Source organism: Pseudopipra pipra, chromosome 3, assembly GCF_036250125.1.
Source record: "Pseudopipra pipra isolate bDixPip1 chromosome 3, bDixPip1.hap1, whole genome shotgun sequence".
Taxonomy (NCBI): domain Eukaryota; kingdom Metazoa; phylum Chordata; class Aves; order Passeriformes; family Pipridae; genus Pseudopipra; species Pseudopipra pipra.
In genome coordinates, this window is record NC_087551.1 from 69,374,059 (window position 1) to 69,401,913 (window position 27,855).

Here is a 27,855-nt window from a genome sequence, read left to right on the forward strand (position 1 = left end):
CAAGATCCTCCTCAGCTTTATTGTTTGTCACAAAATGACCCAAACACAGCTTTATAAAAAAGTACATGTATTCAGTAGTCTGAAAAGTAAATTAGCCCAGAAGTTTATATTCCTCTTACAGTATCCAAATTATTTAATTAGCTTTCCACAAAGGTGATGCCAGCATGGTGTGTTGATGCAGGACGTGCCTTGTGGTGCTTATGAAGGAGAAATTTAAACTCAGACCTTCCTTTAGCATAAAGGAATTTCCTTTTGCATAAAGAGTTGCAGCCATTTAAGGGAACTGGTAGAAGGGTGCATTCAGTGTTGCCAACTCCTATAATTTTGATTGTAGTATTGTCTGTGCTTCTTACAACTCCAATTTCAAAAGGGAAGCTCAACAACTGAAATGGGCTAATACCTGCCATGCCAGCAGCTTCCTGACAAAGCACAATAAAACTGTGTTAGGTGGTGGTACTTCTTGGCACCTACTTGCATGCAGGGAAGGAAGGTCTGTTTTTCATGTGATAAATTGAAAAACTAAGCTTCCAATTAAGAAAATAACTTTTTAGTATACGGTGAGAAGCCCAAAGTCATGGCAGAAATCCATCTCAAATGGTCAACAAAATGAAGACAAAAGGAGTGGAATGTGCATACCTGACCATCACCATTTAGAGTTACCTGGAGTACCCTGAGCATGGAGCACAGCCTCTAGGTTGAGCAAATCTTCTGAAAGGCTGTGGCACATCTGCCAACTCAATATGGCTGACTCTGGTATTTTAAGGTATCTGAAACATTTTAACACTGTGAACTAGTCTGTCTGAAATGGCTTCTGCGCCCATTAGCCAATTTCTGCCACATTTAACAGGGAGAGCTCAAAGATACTTAGTGCCTACGGGGTTTCATGGTAATAATTACCTGAGCAAAGAGCAAGCCCCAAACCCGCATGCTTTGAAGGGAGAGGCAGCAGAGGTTCTGGCCTGCAGAGGTCTCTTCCCAGAGGAGGGCAGCTGCCCATCCAGCACTCACAGCAGGCACAGTTGGCCACCCTGCCCTTGGACAGGGCTGGCAGGGTGCTGGGAGGTTTTTTCAGGTGCACAGCCTGGGCAAGGCTGGAGAAATGTGTAGGGAGTTTTGCTGCTTGCAAAGCAGCATATTAGGGAGCCCAGTTAAGCATTCAAAATGATTAGAGAGGCTGGGTAGTAAATTCCTTTCATCATTTTGGCTGTCATCCGAAAATATGTGCTCTAGATTTACCACAGATTTGCTTGGTTTGGGCCAGGGAATTTCATTAAGTAACTCCTGCACCACGTGATACACAAGGTTACATTAAATGGTCCAGTGATTATTTCTATTCTTCTGTTTCAACGATCCTTTTCTGAAAAACAATGTAAGCAGAGTGAGGAAGAAAAACTGTGCTTTGGTGTTTAGGAAGTACAAAGAGCCCAATCTATTTAACTGCTGGGGCTTTTTTTTTTTTTAAATCAAATAACAATTCCTGGGATTCATTGATCTTTACATTAGTTAGAGCATCCTACAAGGACAGAAACCATGATGGGGAGAGTGTGAGTAATGAGCTACCAGCCTAGTGAATCATTTCCCCTAAAGCTTTGTATTTGTAGAGAGACAGATGGTGGGAGCTGTGAAGAGGGAGGGGGAGGAGAAAAGCTGGTTTTTGCAAACAGCGAAAGTATAAAGGACAGAGAGAAAAAAAAGAGAAATAATCAGCAGGTAAGGGAGAAGAAGAGACTAAGAATACATTGGCTGTTTCAAAACTAACATGTTAATGTTACAGTGGATTAGGGTCAAGGGAAAATAGAGGAAGGAAATAGCAGAAAACAAGAGCTTTGTGGCTGAGAGGGGAAAAATTTACCAAGAGCAGCCCTAAATATGTATTTGTAGATGAACTCTTGAGTCAGTTATTAACTTTATGTGCAAATATTGGAGAAGTAGCTGAAAGTATGCAAGATTCTGTCGTGCAGGTTGGCAGTGCTGCTGCCCAGCTGAAGCTGCCAAGCTGCAGGTATCCACAGAGGCAAAAGGCATGGCTTGGACAGCGAAGGTAGCACCAGAGATTTCTCTCACAGAACCTGAACATTTGTAAAGTGCTTGTGGGAGAGAAAATCCACTGTCCCTAATGTGGAAAATAAGAAGCAAAGCAAGAGAGTTACGTACTTAACACAGGGATGAGTGCAGCATTAAGATAGAGATAAGATGATTGAGAGACAGCCTGCTTTATGGCCTTGCCAAAACTCCAATGATATTAATGCATGTAAAGAATTCTTTATGCACATCACCTGTATAACAAAAATATGGTTGTAAAATTTTATCCCACAGTTAAGTTAGATTGGCCTCTCCAGCAAAGGAAGTGTAAAGTGGTTCTAGTACAAAGTTAATTCAATAAAGCCTTGTACATAAGACAAGAAATGCTGCCCTAAGAGCCCATTTTCTCCTGGTAGGCTCATAACTGCCATAATTTGATGCCATTTAAGAAAATAAATCAGCAGATTTCCCTGCAGTCTCTCTGAGACCAGCAGCAAGGCAGATAACAAAGCTGGCTCCATAGAGCAGCCTCATCAAAGGGTGCTTTGCTGAATTCCTTTCCCTCATCTTCAGCCACTGACCAGGCTGCAGGTACTGGAGACCTGGGCATATTAAAAACAGCATCAGTTCAGGCAGCAAACTTGGGCAGTGTGGTCAGGGAAGCTCTCCAGTGAGATGTACTGATGGAGAAAAAGGAGCAATTACCACCCATTAGCAGGTTTCTGGGTTGTCAGACTGGAGGCACTGGTAAAGCTGAGGGAGGCCTCTGGTCTTACAAGGGAAGGGGAGAAGGGAGGGGAGAATTGGGAGCTATGCAGCCTTGCAGTGCAAAAGGTCTACTGTGGTAATGAAGTACACGTCTTGGAGAGTTTCCACCCTCAGCACACAGAACAGGTACACGTTATCTTCCAAAGCAAACATCTCTCCTCTTACACTTTGGCTTTAATTTAACAGGTTCCTCCATGCCTACACCTGCAGCAGTCTGCTACTGTTTAACCCATTTCTGGGAAACAGATCCTGCTGGAAGGTCATAGCTTTTGCCAGCCTCCTCCTCCATCATCCTTTATCATGATGCTGCTGCAGGGAAGCACTGCCACAACACTGGTTTGCAGTATCGATGGGCTGGCACTGCTCCTTCTCCCTGATCCCCAGCATAGGTCTTCTGAAGTTCAAGGGTGGCACATAGCGTATCAATATCATTAGAAATGCCCATTGTGTCATATCTCCTTGAGCTGTGCCAGTAGCCACTCACATGGGTCCCTGCAACCAGCACAAACCACACTGGCACATGAACATCTCACAAAAGCCACTTTTAAAACCCTCTCTGAGAGACTAGGCCTTCATACACACACCTCTACCACCCTGCCTACTGCTATTACAACTAATGGAGGAAGAACAATACCTATATTTGTATTTATATTACAAGTTATAACTCACAGCAAGAGGTGTTCTCTAGTCTGCAGGAGAAGGACATCTGGAGCAAGCAGAGGCATCTATTGCCGTGGCAGACAGGTGATAGTTGCTGCTGTCCATGAAGGCAAAGCCAAATTGGGCCCTGTGGAGGAACATCAGAGTGACTGGGAGAGATTCAAAGCCTGGAGAGACTTATACAGAGCCTGAAGAAGCTAACAATCCATGGACTTTCATGTTATTCCCCAGTTTTATACCATGTTTAATGTACCCCCACATATATTTCTGTGTTAATCCCCTTGGTTTGTATTGTTCAGGGCTTGTCTGGACTTGCCCTCACATTTTCCTGCCAAAAGTTGTTTACCACCTTGTCCTCCCCTGTTTTCCCGCTCATCCCCCACTGACTGGCCGATGAGTGCCGCAGTGCAGTGAGCTCCTATTGGTCCCCTTCCCCTAGATACTCCCGAGTTCCTCCTACCTTTCTCTCATTCCCCAATCCCATATTCCCCTGAGTTGTCAATCCCATGCTCCACCCTGGTTATCAGACCTCCCCTCATCCAAACCCTATATAAGTCCTTGTTTCCCTCAATAAACGGGCCATTGCACCCTGACCTTCTACTGTGTCAGAACCCTCTGTGCAGTGTTGCATCCCTATTCCCTTCCCCCTCGGGCCGTGGCAGGGCCCTGACACACCAACCCGTGGAAGAAGGGAGCAGAGTAGCAGCCACTCCAATCCACCTCCAAATGAAGCCAAGTATAAGCTGGAATTGCTTAGCCCCACTCCAGACTTTGTCAGCTCCGAGCCCAGCCTCAGCCTGATCATGGAGCCGTGAAGAGGCCACCAGCTGTGTGTCCCTCTCTGTGGCCAAGATCACTTGTAAGCAAACAAAAAAACGTCTAAAGCTAAGTTTCCCAGCCTGACCAGATATGCCAGGTAGGCTACATTTCAAGAGCTTGCTGATGTAGATGGGACCAGACAAATATAAATGCGAGTACTCCCCATCATGGCTCTGAGCACTGCATGCCACTGCACACCACTGCACAGATCCATCCAAACTGGGAAAAATGCCACCAAAAGCAAAGGCAGGAGTCTTTAAAACATTTTTTCTTCATTGAAAGGTATCAAGGACTTCTTCAGTTTCCAGAGGGTGAGAGGGCAAGCACGTGCTTGCCCACCTAACCCTTGGGTAAGGGGAGCTTCGCAGCCACCAAGTCCAGGGAGCTAATGGACAGATCCAGAGAATCTCAGGTGACACATGGATGAAGCCAGAGGATGTAAATCCCTGCAGGGCTGACTGTTGAGGAAGAGGCATCTGCCAGGGTGTAGGCAACTTCCCAGTACCTAGTTGCTGGTTGGGCAGGTGAAGTCCTCTCTGTTTGACTCGTACCAGCCTTCTAAGAATGGGGAAATATATGCTGTGGGAAAGCCCCAGAGCACCACGAAAGTGTGGGTTTTCTGGGGCTGCAGAAAAAGGTACTGTAATGGCAGACACTAGACGAAAAACCAACTACTAAAATAAATAAAATTGATTAAAAAACAATCACGACCAGCACCACCTGCAGTGAGCTCATTCTGGCAGAATTTCATTATTTGGATTTTCCACTTTTTTTTCTAAAGAAGTATATTCTGGAAATACTGTCTTGGAGGCTTTATTCAAAGCTACCTTCCTTTACTTAGGCTGACAGTCCTTACAACATGTCTGTTCTGTTTTTCATTAGCTACACCCAGTGAAAGTCTGGTAAATGTGATGCTTTGTGACTGGCATGTTAGGCAATGCAAGTGCCAGCCTCAGGACTTCCAGCAAGGAGCAGGTGCTGCAGTCCACTCTTAAAAACCCTGCAGTCTTCAAAAGAAGAAATTCAGTGAGAAAGACTTCTAAACAGATAACATTACTGGGGATTGAGTGGAATGGCCCAGGAGTGGTGAGTGCATTAAAGAATCGTTCATCTTTAAGCTGGGAGAGAGAATTTAGCCCAGCTTGGCACTGGCCAAACCCAGTCTGGTTAGTATCTGGTAGTATCCATTCTCAGTGGGTGTTGTGTGCACCCCACACATGTGCAAATGCACGCAGCCAGATGCACCTGCCAGAGTCTTTCTCCCAGATCTTCCTTCCTACCAGGCTGTATAGAGACACTGAGATCCAGCCAGCCTCAGCATGATACAGGCACTAATGGTTCCTGAATGCCAAACAAACAGCACGCAGTGGACAACTGACCATTTCTCTTTACAGCAGACTAAAAATATCCCTACCAGCAATGATTCCAGATGCTCAGTACTGGCCTTCCCCATGCACAGAGCCATGGAACATTTGGAAAACAGAAGTTTTATTCTCCACCTTACTACTGCATTGCTGCAGACAGCAGAAAGTTACCCACTCACTCTGCTCCGGTCTCCTTACCTAAGAAGCTGAGACATAGCAAATAGCTGCTTTAGGTAAGGTTGTTGAAGACTTACTAATTAAAGAACTACACACATACAAAAAAATATTTATTTTTATGGGTCCATTCTTCTCCCAGCCTTACAAGATACAGTTTTTTCTTGAAGCACCAGCTGTGTAGAGGCTGAAACAGCAAAAAGCCAGCAGTAAGACTGTCCCAAAAGAAAGATGAAGGGGGGCTCTTTAAATAGGCACAACAGCAACTCAGAAGACAGAGTATAATAAAGAAGTGAGAAAAGAAGCAAGGAATCGTACTGTAATAAAACTGACTGAAGTAGCAAAACTAGTAAGCTAGCATAGATTCATCTCTTTTGGTGCCATGCTTTATTTTAAAAGAGGTAAAATAATTTACCATTTACTATTTTTAAAATGAAGAGCGAAAAGATAGAAAAACAGTATTTTCCTCCAGGCTTTTTAACTTACTAGTTGGAAACCAACCTTCTAAAGCATCACAGTCCCTCCTGAGGACACAGCCATACTAATGACAATTTGATATATCAGTATATCAGCAGTCAAGAGACCGACAGCTGTATCAAGAAAAGACAGACAGGTACACAGTACATGGAAAACAAAGAGGTTTCCTGTAACACAGTGAATGAAAACAGCACATCTCAAATCCTCACATCTGTTGACTGATGTAGTCAAGACTCTTTGCTCACTCCAGGCTGGAGTTAATTACTCCCAGGAGAAATTAACAGGTTGAATTTTAAAGCTCTGGGCTGCATGGACATCAGCAGTGGAGAGACAGGTTTCACTGTTCCCTCAAAGCAGTGCCCAGACAATGGTGTCAATTTTGTGACTTGCTTTACTGGAGCTATACTAGAGAAAATGCATCATCCCCATCAAACAAGCATAGGGTTTTTCTGTTGCCCATATTTCTCAGTTCTGCACACTTCCCTGGTTTTGATGTCTTACAGAGTAGCTTGTTTTGAACTGCCCAATGCTCTTTGCCCTAAGAGCAATTTTCAATATCAAAAAAAATGTTAATCTGGAGGCCCACATCAGACTCAGCCTGTGCAACCCTACACAAAATCAATATTGGGTCAAGCCTTTATGAGACACTACCTGTGAAACAGCATTGGTGAAAAAATACAGTGAGTGCCAGAAAATCTGGTGTCACATTGCATGTGACAGAGCTCAGTAAAATTAATGCCCCAACCTACCTGCTCCCAACAGCCAGAACATTTCTTAGGTACATAACAGGGAAATGCACTTTATCCTACCAAACGTACAGTGTACAAACACAGGTTGCAAACAGCATGTCTGCAAGCTCTGAGCTTGTCAGACAAGTCTCAGTGTCTCAAAACCTTAGTGCAAGCTGGATTTAGCAGGCTTTCAAGGCATTTTGCATCAGCTCAGTTATCAGCTCTGGCTATCATGCAGTGCTACCACCCCACCAAAAACATGGGTTCAGTTCTGATTTCTCTTTTTTCTCACATGCTTCCACTAGGAGACCCGTAATCAAAAGAAGAAAATATTTTTTCATGTGTTGTCTGTGTTTTACAACATTAGAAACAGCTATGTAGATAGCTGCCTCATGCCTAATGCTGAATACCAGAAGGCTGTTCTTATGAAGAGCTTACAGTCTGACTCTATCTGCGATTTGAGTGGCTAACTAAAATCCTTTGCAAATTATCTGTCACTTCTTTGTAAGACCTGCTTCCTTTCTTTATGTCTGAATTCGGACTGGGGATAATGAACTTCCTGTATCATAGACCGGGATACAAGGAAACTCATTGTACACTCACCAAGGAAGAGTATATCAGTAAGTAGCTTATAAGGCAGCTCTGAAGGGTCTTGTAAAAATGACTTATTCTCCAAGTTTCAGTGGTTTGATTAAGTGGATCATGTGATAAACACTTATAATGAACGTCTTCAGATGCTGCCAGGGAAAGCCCAGCAGATAAAATGCTGAATCCCACGGCACTGCTCTATGCATAACAAACTGATTACAAAGACGGAAAAATCATGCAATTCACTGGATTGTTCTCCCACTCAGGACAGCACAACAGTGTTATACAATTTTCTCTCTGCTGCCCCAAATTAAAGTCTCGTTGCTACTCAATCCAGTTCAAACTAGTGCTATTTTTCTCCTACAACTGACCAGGCAGATTACAGCTAAATGTAACTACATGTGAGCAAGCCTAGTCAAGCTTCTGAGTGATTTCTTTCTTATTAAAGAAAACAAAATAACACAAACAAACATGCCCGTGTTGGAACTAGATGATCTTTAAGGTTCCTTCCAACCCCAACCATTCTATGATCCTATATGAAAAGAAAAACCCAACTAAACAAGCACTGAGCATAAACTCACAAGTAACATATGCTAATTTGGTTTATTTAAAAATGGCAGGAAATGTCCAAGTGCATCCCTTGCAGTTTTTACCAGCCCAATACCTGTAGGACCAATGACCAGGATAATATATCGGCATCTGCTCTGTTCTCCCCTCACCCCCAGTTAGCAGCTTGTTGTTCCTCCTCCTTGGCAGCACAGCCTCTCCTCTTCCCCCCCCTACTAAGTTGTTTCTGCCTAATAAGCTACAGTGTCTCCACAAAAGGCATCCTGGCTCTGGCATGAAGCATGGGATGTATGTACCTGTCCCTGCCTTGTCACTCAGCATAGATTACAATAATAAATTACATAAATCCCTGACTCAGGTGTCAGCTGCAGCAGGTGTGACAGATGGGGTGCCTTTAAGAAAGTCTTCTTCAGGTCCTGTGACTGAGATGAAGCAAAGACCCCAATAGCTTCTTTTCCTTGACTAGCAATACCCACGTGCTCCTGCAACCATGGGCAACAGCTGTTTGCACCAGGATGTGCACACTGGTCTCATCCAATACCCAATTAAAATATTTGTCAGGACTGTGCTACAGAGAAGAGGATTTGGAGCTCTGCTGGGTTTTTGAGGTGTCAGGGTGGAGGAGGCAACTGTTTCAGCTGGGCATGGTCCGGCTGTCAGGGAGCTTGTGGAGAGATATGTGAGTGCTAGGCTCTGAGTAAGGTAATTGGTTTTACTTGGGACCCTTAATTCAATAAAGGGGTGGTGAGGGCATGAACAATCCCATTCCTTTAAGCTACTTACTGGCTGGTTGTCCCCAAGTTCAGATCCCAGACTTTACAAGAGTGGTAGTAGAGATGGCAGAAGCTGCAAAGCCAGCCCACAGTAATAATGCCTGTCCTCAGGCTACCTCACTCCATATCATCCCACTGAGTTATCAGCTCTTTAGTGTCACTGGGTGAATGGCCTTAAAAGGAATTGCTTTGGGAGTTCAGGGGTCAGTAGAAACAAAAGGGTAAAGGGTGGTAAACAGCATGTCACCTCAGCAGTTCTGTCCTGCATGTCACCAGTAGGTCTGACAGCTGTCAATGACGCACAGTGGACCAAACTGGCACTGCTAATTCCTCCACCACACTTACAGCCCTCGCATTTCCCTCCTGCTCAGCAGCCAGTACGCACAAGGTAAGAGTGCCCAGCCTGGCACAGAAGTGCAATCACTTGTGCACCATCACTAGAAAGGCTGCTTTGGCACAGCACTTCGGAGAATGATCTTGGTTGTGGTTGGCATCGAACTGGGCTCCTCACTCCACCTGCTTCTCATGCAGAAGAGCAGCCCCACATCACCCCTCCATTGTACTGAGCAGAGTGTTAAACCACCTCGCTGACTACCAACTATCAAACACTTGGATATGCACAGGCACGCAGATGAACTTGAAGTGAGAGGCTGCAGTTTGCACTGACACTAGAGCTGGCCTAGAGGCAAGCCTAGGAGCATCCTTGAAGTACAATATCAACATTTTAACAGGCTACATGAGTTGACAGCCTCATCACACCTACTGCAGATGTTGTAAAGAGACCTAGGGAGGAATGTTTTCCAGATGTAGAACACATTCATGAATACCAAGCTGACTTGTCAGATGAATTAGAACATCAGAGAGGTGGCAGGATGCTTTGCTCCCTGGCTTGACCCATCAGAATTCTTATCTATCAGTTCTGTTTTGAGGAATGCTCCAGCAATTATGGCACTTCACAGAAGTTCTAGGGGATGGTAAAAACTGTTTGTGGTTTTTTTCAAACAGCCAACCTGCAAACACAACTGCAGTTTAAAATGTACATCAAAACCTTTGTATATCAGCTTTCCTATACCATTACTAGCCATTAAGTCTCCCCAGGTCGTGTTATTTTCCAATTAATGGGATTGCACAGGTGTAATTGAAGGGATAATATACCTATCAGCTCTCATCAATTGTGATGGCACATGAGAAAGAGTGCCTTATCTTGATTTACTTTACAGCCAAAGGGAATTCATGCATCTAAGGAGGAGTAAAGGTATCTTTAGAGCATGCTTTGTATGCAATCAGTAAGAATCAATAACAGTAACACTACTGCTATTAGACTCTGTCACCAGAGAACAGTGGAATTTTAAATATGTAAACCAAGCAAAAATTTGCAATTTCAGTTGTTTCCAATTGACAAAGGAGTCTTCCTCCTACATGACAAAACAGATACAGGTATTTGTGGTTTAAACTACGGATGCTAACCTAGCCACAATCTAGTCTGAAATTGTGAATCAGTTTGGAGTACCATTCAGCAGCTGCTTTTTTACTGATCTCATACTTGTATGTATCAAATGCTGTCCACAGATTTCCTGTGTAGGCCTGTCCCCAGGGACTGAAAACCTGGTGTACACAACTCATAAATAAAGTTAGTGAGACATGAGCAAGAAAAAGCATAGCATACTTCTGGGAATCACTCCAGGAAAATAAATATGCAAGATGGCACATCACCCTACACAAAGCTGGCAAAGGTAAAATAACATTTGGGTTCGATCATTATGGAAAAGAAAATAATTCTGTGTTCATATGTAGTCGCTGATTTTCCACTGAGACAAAAGGGTAAAGGTAAGACCAGAGTTTGATTCACAAGAAAACAAATCTGCTGGTAATAGTTGTGCCATATTTAACTAAACTGGGGGACCCAGTCTGATTTTGATCCCTGGTTTTCAGAAGGCCTGTGAATTCTCTAGAAATGATGGCCATTTCCTACCTGTGTGGTTCATGACTCGTCCTATGGCATGTGCTTGCTTGTAAATTCTAGGTATACCTTTCCCTCAACAGTTACAATGCATGACTTTATGCAATAGTATTAAAACATGGTAAAGAACAAAAGCGGAACAATTGTCTTGCTTTCCTATAATGGGTTTGGATGAACATGCCCTCCTGTTTCCATATGTGCTTCACTCTTCTTTTTTTTTTTTCTTGAGAGTAGGATATTACATTTACTGGCATTGACTTTTCCCTCAGAGTTTATTATTTTGTTCCACTTCTGCTCGTCTCTCATTTTCCCAGTCTTTTTTTTTTTTTTTGGTATAGTCTCCTGAATCCTTATTTTCCTATCAAGCTTCACACTAACTAATCCCCAGTTTAGTTTACTGTTGTTATTTATGAGATATTGAAAAGTTTAAGCCACTGTATATAAGGTACGACAATAATATGATTGCACAGAAATGCTCATTATTTAAGGGATGAATTGGCAGAAGACACATCCTGCAACTATGCAGATTGCAGACAGATGTCTACCTGTGTTTTGCTTGGCTGTGATTCGGAAATGTACAGAATTCTTCAAGAGCAAATGTTCATGCACTCTTGCCAATTTTTATTTCCTTGTGGATTGCTCTGTACTTTTGCTTTTAGGGATGATGGCTTACCATTGTCTTATAACTGTTTGCCTGGTAATATTTGTTGGTAATTTTGATTGTGTTCTTAAATATTACTCATGACAGTAGAATTGCACACTCACTGTGCGGATATAGCTTTAAAACAAGCTATTTATTGGTGTCGCACTCCATTATATGTTTTGAAATTTGGAGTTTTAGGACAATATCTAAAAAGTAGTAACTCACACTACTTCAAATGTGGTTTGTTCAGGTACTCACACACTCTGTGTGTGCATTTGAAAGTTACTTTATCCTCTGTATGACTGAACATGCTTATGCTATCTGGTAATGCTACTTTCACTACAAAAAGAACCTGAAGGAAAGCTTTTCATTCATCTCATTGAATGAAAAGTTACTTACAGTATGGTACTAGGTGGGACTGCAAGGCCTGATATAGCTATATAGCACATGTAAGCCTTAAGGCACCTTGAGATTTTAATCTGGGCAATAGCACACTCAGTGCACCTTATGTGTATGAGAATCCCAAGGGTGCAGAAGTGCAACGAAAAGAGAATGGGGGCTGTGTGGGATATGTGCACATCTAGCACTGATCGCTACTTATGGGTAAATCATTTTTTGTTTTCCTCCTAGCAGTTATCCACATGCAGTATATATCTGTATTTTCACTGCCGCACATGCAACAACAATCACTAGTTTCTTTCATGGCAGACTGAGATTCTTGAGAAGTTGCAGTTGGAACAACACTTTACGTTGTAACAACACTTTACGTTGTAACTCATCAAGAGTTATTAATATATGTAACATCTGTTGAATTGGGAAGACAGAGCTTCAGGATGATGCTCTGTAGATGTCTAAGATAAATAATTTTCTTGCTGAAATTGTCAGCACAGATGCTGCTCTGACAGAGTATGATCTAACGGTTTACCTGGAATTGCCATAACAATCTTAAAACAGACTTGCAGTCTGCAATATAATTAGGTTGGAAAAGTCAAGTGAGTATCTTAAAATACTTCACTTTTTGTCGTTAACAGGGCAGCTGTTACATCTCAAGTGTGGAGAGATGACTGTTTCCAATAGCATGTGGTTTGATAACAGAATATAAAAAGACGAATTTTCTAGTTTAGATGGAGCTCCGTAACCACCATCGGCAGAAACTGAAGGATTCCATTAAGTGTTCTGTATCCATTCAGAGGGGAGGGATCAGCTGTACTTTTCCACCTCTCTTGTCACTAGAGCAATGGCCTTCAGAAGATTATCCTACCTGACAAAAGTCATCAAAGGCATAAAATTTTTGTCAAGGATAGGGACTTCTGGGAGCTGATGGGTCCAGACACAGGTTCCAATCTGAGGTGGGAGAACTAGCATATTTACCTTGGCTGGACACTTCAAGACACTGGAAGAATCCAGTGAGGTGGGTGAAGTCAATGGATATGGATTGCTGCAGATTCAACTTCTTTCAGCTTTTCAGGACTGACCATTGCTCCAAAGCCAGAAGATAGTTTTAAGTGTCACATAGCAATTCCTTAAATGTACTCAAGATACTTCATGGGTCTAGGAGGAAAATCTCATTTTCTTTGCCAATTAGATTTACCTCAATGACGTCTTCTTACCATTCTCCAAGACTGAGTGAAAAGTGGCACTTCCTATTCTTAAAACCCACCCAGAATGCTGGCTGAGAGAGAACCACTTTAAGTTCAGACACCAAACCAATCCTTTGTTTGGTGGTTCCAAATGCTGGAAGTCCATCAGTTCTGCAGTCAATCTATTCAGGATATCTGGAAAACAGGACTCTTTCGGCAAGTAGTGATTAAAAAGGTTACTTTTGCTGAGTCTTACTTAATTTTGCCAAGTAATCTGGAAATTAGAAGGACTGACAGGAAAGAATAAAAGGAAACAGCTGTCCCTGGAACAAGGAAATAATTGTCTTATCTACTTGTGCTGTGAAGATGTCCATTCAGGACAACTCTATTTTGAGAAGATGCCTTCAACAGTTTTTGATTTCCTGTCTGTATTTTGAAGAGGAGTATCTGCTGAAATCTTTTAAACAGATATTCTGCAGACTAAGCACAACACAAAAAAAGATTTTATGCAAGTGCCATAATTTAATTTCTTCCTGGCACAGAGAGTAATGCCACATTCTCACACTATTGACATGAAGCCATATAAGAAGATTGCTAACAATCATGATGACTTTTCTGCTTTAGATATTTGTCCACTGGAAACTGGTTTAAGGGTCTGACTTAACTGTAAAGAGGCCACCCAAAAACTATCAGATGACAACTTTCTGTCATGACTTGTGACGTGTCAAGAACTAACCTATATCCTATGAGTTACTCATTTCCTACAAGAAATTCATTTATACTATCATATAACACAATAGCAATGACCTATTCTGCACTGAAATACTTGCCTGCTTTCTAATGTTTCAGTCTAGCAAGCACAATTCTCCTGAATTGACAGAATTTTTAGAGTAAAATGAGAGGTAAGGTTCTGTGGTTTGGGGAAGTCAAAGGGAAATTCACTGCCTGATTCAAAATCAAATTTCCTTGTGATCACGTGCAAATTGATGGGTTTCTGTAGCTCACTGTCTCCAACAGGAAAAATTAAAAAAAATAGAGGAATGAATTGATTTGTATTTGTGAAATATTCAGCTTTTCTTCCCACTTGACTTGTAAGAAACTGAGTGACGCACTTGAGGTTTGTTTTTTAATCCTCACTATTTGAAAGCGCCACCTCTGAGAGTAAATGAGACCACCATAGTTGTGTCTACACTGCAAGGGAATCAAAAGTCCTTTGGACCAGAAGTAAGCATGGTATAATCCTCCTCTCCAAGCCTTATCCATTCCAGATACATTATGGCAGCAAGGACCACCCTCACACTGCTTGTGACCATTAAGATGCTACTGTATTAACCCACCAAACTCACTCAGGTACCCTACATGCTCTAAGGGAATGGAAATATGCCCATATCTGAGGTCAATCCTATATCCTCACAGTACAAAATGTGGTTAAGTGTGATTTTCAAAAAGGTTTCAGGTCTGTTTTCATTGGAGCACAGATCAAGGTCTTAAGTGATTATGCAAATGCAGTAATTATGTAAATCTATAAGACTTATGACAATTGGAATTAAGGCTGAGAATGTAAATGTAGACCCTGCTATCTTGCATTTTGTGAGAGAATTTTTATTTTTCTGAACAATGTAACATATGAAAACCTCAAATCCAACACAGATCTGTACTAACAAATCAGGTTGAGGGGCAGTAGGATAAAGGTTAAGCGTAATTTGTTATTTACAGTTTTCAAAATCATATATAAATCCCTATGTTCTGAGTGCTAAACTCTTGTGCCCCATACATATGTTGTTTGTTTTACTAGACTACATGTGAATGAAAAGAACAGCTGTGACCTCCCCTTCTACTTCGAAAGGGCTCCAACAAAAAACAAACACCCTCTTTAAGAAAAAATTCTTAATTGAATTCATTCATTCTGCACATGTAAGGACCCACAAAAGTATTCCATGTTTTTATTACATTCAAAATTAATAGTGAAGGGGCAGCTAAGGTAGAATTTCATACCTGTTTATATTTAGTTTTGGAGTTATCCCTTAATATTGCAGTTATACTGCATAGTTCACCACCACTGTTTTCTAATCTAGAATTAGACTCATTGTAAATTGATATGGCATTCATGTAAGACTGTAGCTGGGCTGAACCTTTGAGCTCAAGTAATGCCACTTCCTCTTTGTGCAACCTTCAGTTACCTAAAATATGCTATTAAAAGGATTTTTGTCTTTCCATATATAATTTTAACAACTCTTTGTTGGATTGGGTGTCATTTTTTAAGTTTAATCATTAAGCTGATAGAAGTATTTAATAAATTTATTTTTAATAAATTCACTAAAATTACTGCACCTGCACTGCAGGCTTATGTTGCTTTTATTACACCAAATTATTTCTTTCAAATAGCTAACAGTACACAAAAACTAGTGTGTTAAACTAATGCAAAACCCTACACAGTCTTATAGACTTAGCTTACGTCAAAAAATTAGACAATTAATCAGTGTAAGTTCTGAATGTGACCAAAACCGTAAAGCACTCACAGCAATTATCAACCAACTTCCCTTCTCTATGCTTCTTGGGCTGCACACACTCCATCTTTTTTCCACCAGAAAATATAGATCTTCAAATACAAGCATAAATAATGAGAATATAACAACAAAACAAGAAAAAGGCCTCTGAACTCAGCTGGAGAATGAGGCTGTTGCCTCCCCAGCAACAAGATGGTGTTGATCAGTTTGCCTTTCTGTGAGGCAGCTGCTCACAGCTTCTGCTAAGCTTTGCACTCAGTATGGGACATGGAAGAGAGGAGATAGCGGTGCTGGGATAGGAGTCTGGAAACAGGGAATATTGCAGTTCGTATTACGGTGCGAAAGGAGCTGAGGAAGGAAAATGCAACCAAGCCAAATGATTTGTGACTCACTGACACTGTCTATTTTATTTGCCTTGTTATTGGCCTGTGCACATTTGATGATCTCTGTCTTTTGGTCTTCTTCCACGTACTCCCACTGCTATGTAAGATTTCCCATGCATTCAATGACCCAGATGTTTCTCCTCCACCGACTGTCTTCCAATTTGACTGAGCAACTCCTGTGATTAACAGGCAAGAGATACACAAACAGTGTGCATTTTCAGTAACAAATTCTGCAGCTCACTGAAAACTAAATTTTCATTAAAATATTTTTAAATATTTAGTTAGTAGATGACTGATTTGGCGTCTACTATTTTTTAAAATTTTTGTATGTAATCATATTTAGAGAAATTGAAATTCTATGATGAATTATCAAAGTCCGTTACAGAATCTCTGCCTTTTAATACTAAGTAACAGAAAGATTGCTCATGTGTATCACTGCCTGGAGAGATACAGGAACAGGCAAAGAAAGCGAGCGGAATATAGCTGTGCTCATGTAATCCAAATATTTAATAGCCAAATGTTCCTAACAATAAAAAAGCAATAGCAATCTAGTCTGTATCAAAGGATATATTTGAACTCCCTGGGGAAGTTTTGGCTTAAGCTTATGAGGTATGTGTTAGTCAAAAAGAAATACACAAAAAAAGGTAAATTTGTTCTGAACTATTTTACCAACAAAGAGGAGGGGAGGGTGCAGGAATGACCTACACAGTTCTGTACTTTGTTCTTGAAACAAGCAGAGTAACTTCCTTCAAAGCACATGCTGTGAACTGCACAGTCTGTGAGAAGAGCCCAGGCCTGCCCAGATACTCAGATCAGCTCATCCTGCCCAACTGGAGTCACATCATGTCAGTGGACACATCAGCTTAACGCACAAAGCAGTCATAAGAATGTATTCATCCAGCTGAGAGAAAAGTGCAGTATATCTCTCCGTGTCATTTTCTTCCACGTTCTTCAAACACAGTTACATAAACCCAAGCCACATTTCCCTTTTACTATGTGGCAAATATAATCCTCTCTCTAATAAAATAATAATAATAAAAAAAATCTACATCTGAAAAAACATGTTAAATAATTTGCAGGCATGATTAATAGTTCTGCTGACTAGTAAAAATCTGGTTAGAGCAGCTAGAGTATGACGGATTTTTAGGAGCAGGGTAAAGTTTGTTTGATTCTCTGTAACTGAGTGTCCTCAGCTGAACCTACCAGCCCTTTGCTGTGTGAGGATTATAACTCACGCTGCAGTTGGATCAGCCTCCGTTTCTATTTTTAGTGCAGATCTTGCTCCTTATTTAGTCCTGATTGCATAGCCAGAACTGCATTCTCAGCAGCTCAGTGAAAAGCCTGCCTGTTCCATTTTATAACTTTTCCAGACAAAGAGATGGGATGCCGGTAGCTTTCCAAACAGTCTTATTTTAGGAGCTTGCAACATGATACAGTCCAAAAACCCAAGGGCCGCATGAATCCCTGCTGAAACACTATAGACTTTCCTGTAGTTTTACACAGCAAGAATTTGGCTGCTTCTAAGTTAACCGAGATATTAAAAAAAACCTCCAAAACAAAACACACCGAAAAAAAAAGAAAACCCACCAAACAACCAAAACCAAACCCCCAAATCCCCAAAAAACCTTCTTCACCCTAAATCCTAAAAAGATTTTTATTGAAACAGTAATATACATCTGGATCAAATTCTCCAGAAAACATTTTATCCTCCTCAGATTCATAATTTATAAATCCAATTCATGGAGGCAACTACTAGCCAAAAAAGAATTAAACAAGGAAAAATGGAAAATGTTGGTTTAAAAGAATCTCTTAGCAGGGATGACCACACAGAAGTAATTTTCTGCCACTCAATTAAAACCATAAGAACATTCTTAGTTTTGAACAAAGTTTTCCCAGTACAGCAAGGAGTTTCTGTAATTCTGTCGCAATCAGCTACAATGCTTCACCTTCACTTCTAGGATTTGTTTCTGGAATATCTCCTTAATCAAAGATACTTAGTAAGTTATATTTCCATGTTTTGCAAGTAAGCGCATGACTAAAAACAAGATTAAGATGATCAAGGCCATTGTGAGGCTGTAACCATACAAAATATAAAAAATCTACACAGATAATACATGTAAAATACATTTTTATCTACATGTACTGAAATACAATGTCAGTAATGGATCTTGTTTCCACGTGTGAGGATACTTTGCATCTTACCATACAGTGAAATTACACATACGTACAAACAGGTCTTTTATTCCTAACTCGAGACAGTTATATCCTTGCATGCACAGACCTCTTCTTAGATGTAATCCTAACTCCTTGCTGTCCCAACCTGCCACAAATTGCTAAGGAATTGTTATGCTGGTCAGGCAGTGGTCACTGAATTCTCCCGTTTTTATTGTACATGTAAGGATATCCAGCACTCCTCCTGTACTGGGGAGATTGATTGCAGACGGAAATTACCCTCAACTGCCCCTGTACTCAGGCTGTTGACTAGTCCTTTCATGCCACACTGGGAACACAAAGGCAGATTTAAAGAAAATTAACTGGAGGGGTAAAGAATGAAAATCAGTGAAGAGAAGGATGGACTAATATATTCTCATTGTAAATTCAGTAATTTAATTAGCCCCCAGTCAAACACTGGACAAATAACAAAGACAATACAAAACAGAAGGGCCACAAAATTATGTATTCAGCAGGTCTGCATTTGCATATTCTGTGTTCCCCAAATATCCTACTGATTCTGTGAAAATGGAGAATATTTCAAATACATGAAGTCAAGTTCTGTATCTTGATTTAAATGACAGGCTTGAGAGAGAGAAGTTGAATGCCACAAGAAGTGCTAAAGATCACTATCTGGAAGGCAGGAGGTTAGAAACTGAAAGAACTGGAAGTCATTAACTGAAAACAAAAGACCCAAGTATTTGAAAGCTTGTTCATCCTAGCAGTTCTCAGTAACATTGCACTCTTGTGCCCGAAGGGGAGACTACTGAAATTTGGGTATTTGAAATATGGACTGTATTGGCTGTGCTTCTCAGTGTGACACATAAAATTGAAACACATTTAGAAAAATATAATACAAAAATACTGGCACCAAGGTGTCAATGTGTAAATCGAGGCAATGAAATCGTGACGTGTGTGCCTACAAATTAGGAACAAAAATTTACACATGACCATTCTGACAGAAAGGTATTTAAGAACAGAGCTTTATTCTCAAAAAGTCACCCAGATCTATTTTTTTTTTTTAGGATTACACTGAAAGAGACTGAACTGCACATGAAATCATTCAGAAAATGCCTAAAAATGTTACAAAGCCAGAGACTAATATAACTTCCTTTGAGCCCTTTTCAAGAAGGGGTTTTTGAGCTGACACATGAAAGAGAAGCCCAAGAAGCTGATACTGAACTGCAAGGGTCCAAGACATAGTGTGGAAGTCTGTATACCTTTATGAGCATATACCATATTCCAGGAGGCTTGGAAAAGTCTTCCACAGGGAGATTCTAGTATGGAATCATGACAAGATTTTCTCTAGCAAGCCTCTGGCATGAATTTTCTTATGAAACACCATAGCATAGTGCAAAAAGTATCAAATTACCCACAACTATTCTGGACATAATTTTTAATAAAAAAAGTGACTGCTGAATCCATTTGGAAGAAAAGCTGTTCTAAATGTATATAGCTTTGTTTGTAATTCAACACTATAAAGAGTATCTGAACAAATTATTAGTATTTCATGTCTGATGTAATAAGTGTTTTTGTATTTTCAGTTAAGAGTGACCAATTCTGTGTTTTGAATTAGGAAATCTGCATAACATTAAAATAAATTACTCAAGTGCCATTTGAAATCAAAATGAAGTAGGTCACTTTGAAGTCAGCTTTGATGGGCAGTTTTGTTGTTGGTGTTGGGTTTTTTTTTCAAATGAGAGCACGAGTCTGTTCCCTCAGCACCACTTAATCACTGGTAACTTTCATGAAGAGCAAACAAAAGGCCTCTTTTATTTATCCATTATGTTCCTAAGAGGTGAGAACAGCTTGATGCAAATGAAAATCATTAAAGCATTCTGCACTACCATTAACTGTCTGAATATCTGTCTATGCAAATGCAGCACATTACCCAGTGAAACTGCAGCCTCGTGACCTTCCACATTGAAAATCTATGCCTTATGACTCTCTTAAAAGTTAAAATGCTCTCTATGACGTGCCTTTCTATAAGTGCCAGGTTTGGACAGGCATGATAATGGAGTGCAAGCCATTACACAGAAACATATTCAGTTTCAGATACCCCTTCACCTCTTCACCCTGACTGGGCAAGGGGTAACATCAGATATATCTGATTTGCAACAATGCTACAGGACGAATAATAAGCTAAAATGTGATTGCTCAGATATAATCCTGCATGCAATTACACCCATAACTTCACTCAAATGAGTAGTTCCATTTAAGACACAATGAACATATAATAATGCAAAACTGTAAGTGGTTTGTAGGATTAGAGGCCTAATTAGACATAAAACCTACTGACCTAATTCTTTAGAACTTTGTCCTTTGTGTAGCCATTTATGCCCCATATGAACAGTGCACAGAACATGGCTATTCTCACTACGTATCATGCCACCTGATTGAAAAAGATGGGTGAATGTATGAACTAGAGAGTTTACTCCCTCAACAGCAGTATCTGGCAACAGAAATGTACCACAACTCCTGCCTTCTTAAGAGCTTGAACCAGAGACATATTTATGACAGCCCAGACAGCAGGTTATGGAAGGACATTTACTGCTGTTCAGTCTGTCTCTCTCCTTGGCAAAATTTAGGTCAGGCACAAATTTGCACCTGCTGCCTAAGAGCTTTTCTAGAACTAAGTCTTGGCAGGGGTTAAGGACATCTCCCCCCCCTTTGGGACACATACTTTTGTTGCATACTTTCATGTAGCTGCAGAGTAGTTAGGACACTGCATTATTAAACAGTAGCTGAATTAGGCAACAGTAAATCGGATTCTAGGTTTTCCTTTGCTTGAAGGACACCAAACCAGCCTCTCCTGTCTCACAGACCTGGCACATTCCTAGGAGAGTGCCCCCATCAGCAGGTGGTTGCATGTAAAGCATCTCTTACCTTCAGTTCAGAATTCTGCCAAGCAGTGCTGAGGATTGGAAAACTTAGAGGCCAAAAAGAGTAAGGAACCTTTAACTTCCTAGGCCTTATACAGCTTGCATACATGGTACAGAGTGCAGGACTAAGGACTCTTAAGCAGGGGCCCTTATTACTCATTTATTTGAAAGTTATGAAAGGTAAGTAGTGTGTTTCAAGGCCAGGCTGGACATGGCTGTGAGCAAGTTGATCTAGAGGAAGGTGTCCCTGTCCATGGCAGGGGGTTTCAAACTAGATGATGTCCCTTCCAAACCATTCTGTGGTTCTATTTGAAGCACTGAGAAAAGAAAGAAATCAGTGGAACTGAATACCCCTGAAGTCTTGTTCTGAATTTGGCAAATTGGCACATTTTAAAAACCTCATCTGAGACACCGCTACTCTGCCTATACCATTTAGTAAAATGGTACCAAGGAACAAACCTGAACGCCAGGCTGCTCATCACCCTGGCCATTAAGTTGCCAGTGTGTTGTGGGGCAGCTTAGGACCAAAACAACAACTGCTACCTGAAGCAGCACTCCCATGCTGCTCAGGGACAGCATTTGGAAGCAGGGGGACACAGTGGTCTCTACAGCCATTTTTTATTTCTCAGTATAAATGCAATATAAGGTAGGAAAGATTACAAAGGAACCAAGGAGGAAATTACGAATTCTACCGTAGTCCATACCAAATAACTTGGAATTTTTAAACCTTTGAAGTATCAGTGTTATCATTTTATAAATTATTAAATTAAAATAAGCTTAAAAAGTTTTGGGTTTCTTAGGGACACAGAAATAAATTATGCTAACAACAATACAATATTCACTGAAAAGTTGTGTCTCTAACATGCTCATTCATCTCCTTTTCTGTCAGAACATGAGAAATAAAATATATGTTTCCAGGTAAAGCACTTCATTCCTTTGGCAACTACTTCTGTATTTTCACTTTATCTGAGTGAAATTTACTTCTAAACAGAACTATTAAATTTAAAAAATGCTAATACTTTCAAATTGTGATAAAAGATAAGAGCTACTCAAAATAAGCTTGAAAAACATGGATGCTGTTGATTTCCTTTGTTTAAAAAAATTAATTTCTGAACTACTCCAGGCAAAAAGCAATTCTGTGCCAGTCAGAAAAAGAAGAAATTAGGGAACTGACTAGTAATCTTGTGCTGGTACAAGAGAGAGAAACTCAGATTACTGGTATTGAAAGCTTGATTACAAAACAGGTTGCAGCTAAAACGTGGTCTTAAAACACATATTTTTTTTCTCCAATAGCAACTAAGAAAAGGGGGAGATTCTTCATAAGAAATCCAATTTCCTCTTCAAACGAACACATATTAGAAAACGTTACAATGCTTTTAAAAGCTTATTCATTACAGCACAAAAATGCAGTCTCATTTTTAATGTGTACCTAAAGATTTACCCAGAATAGCCACCATAACTGCTATCTTTAGACAACGATCAAGAAAAAAATCAGGGGGTGCAGAAAAGGTATTATTTAATGAAAGACACACCCACTTTTCTCAAAGCACAAGAGACTGTGACACTGACAATTCTTGTTTCAAATGCCCAGTCCTAACACTTCATTTCAGAATGCTACAGTATTGCAGACAAGGCCACAACTACATTTGATTTACTGACTATCTTCTGTTTCCTTTTAAAGATAAAGAATGTGTTTAAAGCTGACTGCAAGAATGTGATCCCTTCTTGGAAGATTCTCTTCCTTCTCTGAACAATGTGAGACTCTTTCAAAGTTATTTTTACAGCATAATCATTTCTTATTTTTCCCTTTGCATTAGTACTTTCACATGACAATCACTTTTTTTTTAAAAAGCATCATCCTAATGTGAACACACCACTTAATTATTACAGTTTAAAAATTAAATAGGTCAAAAGCCTCAGTCTTGTCCTCAGAAAAACAGCACAAAATACTGTCTCCACAAAATAGCTTAAAGAGTACCACAGGAAAAGGAAGGTGGAGGTGCCATGGGTGAGGAGGCTGGAATATGGCATAGTACTTAATCACAGATTTTGGGGACAGTGTTGTTTCATTTCACTAGCCAAGTCACCAAGTTTCTGCTTTTGAACGAAAACAAGCATCACTGATTTTCTAAGTAAAGCAGATGCAAGATTACTGAAGACACAGGAGGAAACACACCGTATTATAACAGAATCCAGTCTCAGTTGCTCAACTGCACAGCTTCCAGAGAGAACATACCCAATTTCTGTACTTGACCAGGTGTCCATAAGCAGCACAGAGGATTTTCCTCCAAAAAAACTGGAAACAGAATCACGGTACCTTACCTTCCAATCTTCCCTAACTTCAGTTAACACATCACATTAGATTAGCAGATCTAATGCTGATCTATGAATTTGTTTTCTTCCCAAGTTTGCATCTCCAGTGGTAGCTATCTCACGCTTTGAGACATAAAATGATCAATATATTGGTATGAAAATTAATTTTGTTTGCAAGACTCCAAAATTGTTGAGGTAGATCTGTGTGCTGATGGGGTCCACATTTTCAGTGTCATATTTTAGCAGATACTACAAGAATTGGTAGATTATAATGGTAATAACATAGTCTCAAAATAATAATAATAATAACAACAACAACATAATAACATCATCCCTTCAATGTAAGCACTGGGAAAAAAAAGAACATTATCAGAAAGTACTCAATAAGTGAACATTTTTGAAACCAGGTTTCAGTAGCTATAAAATTAGTTGTTTAAACATCCAGATAAGAGCACTACCCCTGAAATTACATTGAACTTAATTTCAGTCCAAGCAAGCATGAAAATGCGAGCCTTAAAGGACAACAGAATACTAGACAACACTTAGCTTACAACAAAACTAACACCACCACTTTCCCCAAAAGTCAAAACAAAATACACAATCCAAAGGAAACTTTTAGATATTACATAACTCAATTTTTGGAAAGCATATGGTTCTCTCACGAAACTTCAAAAATCACTCCAAATGTACGGGATAGATTACAATGCAGAACAGGAGGTCCAACGACACAAGGACTGGGTAAAAATCCTGAAGCTTAAGAAAAACAGTGAATAATGCAGGGCTCAGGATGAAACTGTGAAAACTGACAGAAAATAAAAGAATCCCAGGATAGAGGACAAGTAGCAATCTATCTATTCATGTGGTGCCACAGGAGCTGTTGTGAGGCCTTGTTTTATTTGACAGCTTCATTAATTCCTGAGAGGCTACAATGTGGACATCTTTGAGAGCACTGAGATACCTCAAAGTAAATTAGTGAGGCTAAAATGCAGTCAGAAAACAGTAAAATCAAACTGACTACAAGAGAAAGCAAGCTACTGCAATAGAAAAGTCTGAGAAATATTCTGGAACAGATTCTGGAATATATTCAGTAGGACGGAAATACCCCCAAGGCATCATATTTGTAAAGGATCTAAGGATAACAAGCAAGCAGAAACTACAAATAGATTTGTAACAGAGTACCAACAAAGAGACTAATTTAGATTCCACTTGCATATGTAAGCACTGTATCCTGGAGCAGGAAGGTAACAGTTTCTCTTCCTTCAAGCTTCTTGGTGGACCAAACATTAATACTCCCAAGTAATTAATTCTGTCCTACGAATGGAGGTCATATGAATGCCTGGACATAAAACATAAATTCTTCATACATGCTCCTTACAACCATGTCTGGAATTCACCAATGAGTTGTAGGCATATCACAAGAAATATCTATGCAAATTGGATGGAATTCACATAAAAATAACAGAAATTCTTTGGGAGCAGGAAAGAACAAAAAGCAAATGCTACAAACCTAAACAAGTGTTAACTTACTTGCTTAAGCTAAGCAAATAAGAAGTTCAAAATGTTTTTTTTTTTAAGTCAGGTTGATCTGGAAAATTATTGCAAAGGAACAAACATCAAGAAGGAAAAATAATTATCTGAGGTGATAAAAGGTTTTGTGTATATATATATACACACACATAACTAGTAACCTAATTCAGACAATAGAGAAAGCCTATAGTGAGTTCTAAACTAGAGGTAATTGTCCTAATAGAAAAAAATATAGCAGGTATCTGAAACTGCAGTATAATGTATACATTCATATATGACAGGGACCAATACCAACAGAGATGGACAAAATATTTAATGGAGCTCTGCCATCTCTAAGCTAATCTTAAAACATTTTAAGTTTACTCTTATAGCAACACTCCTCTTTCCTTTTGGATAACAGATGGCTGTTTGTGATCTACATATTGCACTGAGGCTTCTTTCACTTTGTCTGATGCATGAATGAGGAATGCCTCCCATAAGTCGGACGACATGGCAGAAAAAAACATAGCATCTAAAATTAAATGGCTTTCACTACTTACCATCCAGCCCCATTTCTGTGATTCATTCACAGAAACACATTTCCCATTTTAAAACAACAAAAATTCAAATAGTAACCACATACTCATGTATATTTTGCTACATAAGTTATAGAAGACTGATAGGGCTTGTGGTAGTTATAGTACTTGAAAATTTTCCATTATGACACCCTTCTAATTACTTATTATTTGAACCATTCGGACTAACTCTCTTCACACCAGACATATTTCCCAATGGAGAGTTTCAACTAAATGCTTTGGCTATTTATCAGAACTAGAATATGAAAAATTATGTTTTACTTGCCTGTTGAAAAACAATTCTTAAAACCATGTACCTGAGCTGCACTGTACAGAGTAGACATTTCAGAGTTTGGTAGGGACTGGCAGTTTTCTTGTTAAAATAAACAAATTACTTTAATTTTTTTTAAAAAAGCTATTCAAATGCTCAGTCTCTTTTCCTTGTATACTCCACTACTTGCCAGTAACACTGCTGAACATACCAATCCCACAAACAGTATTAATGTTGAAATGTTATTATATGTCATTACACACTGTTTCTTCTGTTAACTCCATACCCAACTTCTATAGTCATTAGTCTAAAGCACTAGACAGCAGGCTTTTAAATTATGCTGATTCAGCAATGGCACTCAAAAAAACTACTTTAGCACTACTCAATTATCTAAGACTTAATTCATCCTCATAAAATTTCATCTACAGAATTCTCATTGTCATACATACAATCCCTAAACATCACTCATTATTATACTGTTAACTGTTCCCTAATAATGTGTGTGTTCTTACACTAAACTGAATTCCTTATATAAATATTTTACTCTTGATAGTAGGTCATTTTCCAAGTATGGAAGGGAACCTCAATCCCTTCTTGACATGTAGAATTCTGGAGCAGATCTGGAATCTCATCTTTACAATTAAGTGCTTACTGTCCATTTTCTTACAGGTTACATATGTTGCTTCTCAATTAAATACACTTTCTCAATTTTTTTTAAAAATGGCATAGTTCTACAATGTTATACATTTAACTATTTATTAATTTTTACATTTCAGTTTATCCAATTTTCTTGAATACTTATGCATTTTCCCGTATATACATTCAGTGACAAGTTTTTCTGATACAAGGCAACAGCAAGACCTGAAAATGTTGGGAAAGAAATCATTATTTAAAAAAAAATCAAAACAACAAAAAAACCACCAAAAACTGAGTAACTTTCAGTCAAAGCTTCTGTTTGAAATATAAGTTGCTAAATGCAAATACAACCCAGGAAACAAAAATGTTCAAAGGTGATTCGCATTTTCATATAAACATTATGTATGTGAATTTGTATACATAACTCATTTACAGATATGAACATACATGAGGCCACAATGCATGTTGTAAAAGGGTTGCATTCTGCACTACAGTCAAGATTTTCTGAAACCGAAACCTGTGCAATATCTGTGGTATACAATGTGGTTTGTACCACGATGATGAAAACTCATTTATCGTAATGGTTAAATTGTCTGCATCGATTAGAGGAACCCACTATTGAAATGTTCAGGGATCTACATGCAATCCTGCTAGAAGATTTGATAATCAGGTGCAGTCAGATGCGATTACCAGCAAACATCACAAAATCCTTTTCATAATCTCATCAATCTCCATATTAAAACTTGCTGAATGCTCTGCCCTGCTATTTTCACTGAGAGAATAAATTCATTCCTCTGTTGGCTAGAAACCTTCTTTCATGGCAAGGTTATGTCCACTTTATATCTCATCATTCTACATCGACACTGTTCTTAGGCTTACATATTCTTTATTCTTCCTTAACTCCAAAGTTATGGATCTTGTATAAAATGCTGTTCTGCTTCAAGATTAAGGTTACTAGCAACTTTTATTTATATGCTAACTAGCATTGCACTAAGGACATTAAATGAGCAGACTCTACTTGTAGCCAACTTCCAGTTTTATAGTCCTTCTTTCAACACAATCCACCATAATTTCCCATCAGCAATTTTCTTATGTTATGCATCCTCCTTCATTTCTCATAGGGTACTATACTGAATCATTTTATGAAGTAAAGATTAAATGTGATTGTGGTGGTGCTAGGATGATGGTTGGACTAGCTGATCTTGAAGGTCTCTTCCAACCGTGATGGTTCAGTGATTCTGTGAAATTGACTTAATTTCCTTTGTCAATAAATTATTTTATTAAAAAAATTACACAGTTATCCGAACAAATCTAATGTTACTACACCAAAGACATATTTCTTTTTTTACTTCTATGCCTTTGCACACCCTATGTAACCCTATGTTACAATTTGTTTCATATGTCCCACACAATGCACATAACACTTCCATGGGCTCTCCTTCAAA

General features: G+C 39.5%; 1 protein-coding gene across 10 annotated transcripts in view; it reads right to left on the reverse strand.

Annotated features, from left to right (window-relative positions):
* The window catches only part of LOC135411745 (sterile alpha motif domain-containing protein 1-like), a 48,986-nt gene that overhangs the window by 15,409 nt on the left and 5,722 nt on the right, over positions 1-27,855 (reverse strand). For 5 of the 10 annotated variants that reach the window (XR_010429275.1, XR_010429277.1, XR_010429279.1 and 2 more), the window contains exon 2: positions 3,460-3,577. Coding sequence is in view for 4 of the 10 variants with exons in the window: in XM_064649750.1 (XP_064505820.1) it covers positions 3,475-3,577 (103 nt within the window). In the remaining 6 variants the exon portion in view is untranslated. Of the gene's footprint in view, positions 1-897; positions 1,358-1,390; positions 1,648-1,675; positions 2,277-3,459; positions 3,578-7,177; positions 8,046-27,855 lie in introns of those variants that run through there. The other 5 variants (XR_010429276.1, XR_010429274.1, XR_010429278.1 and 2 more) reach the window with 4 other exon arrangements.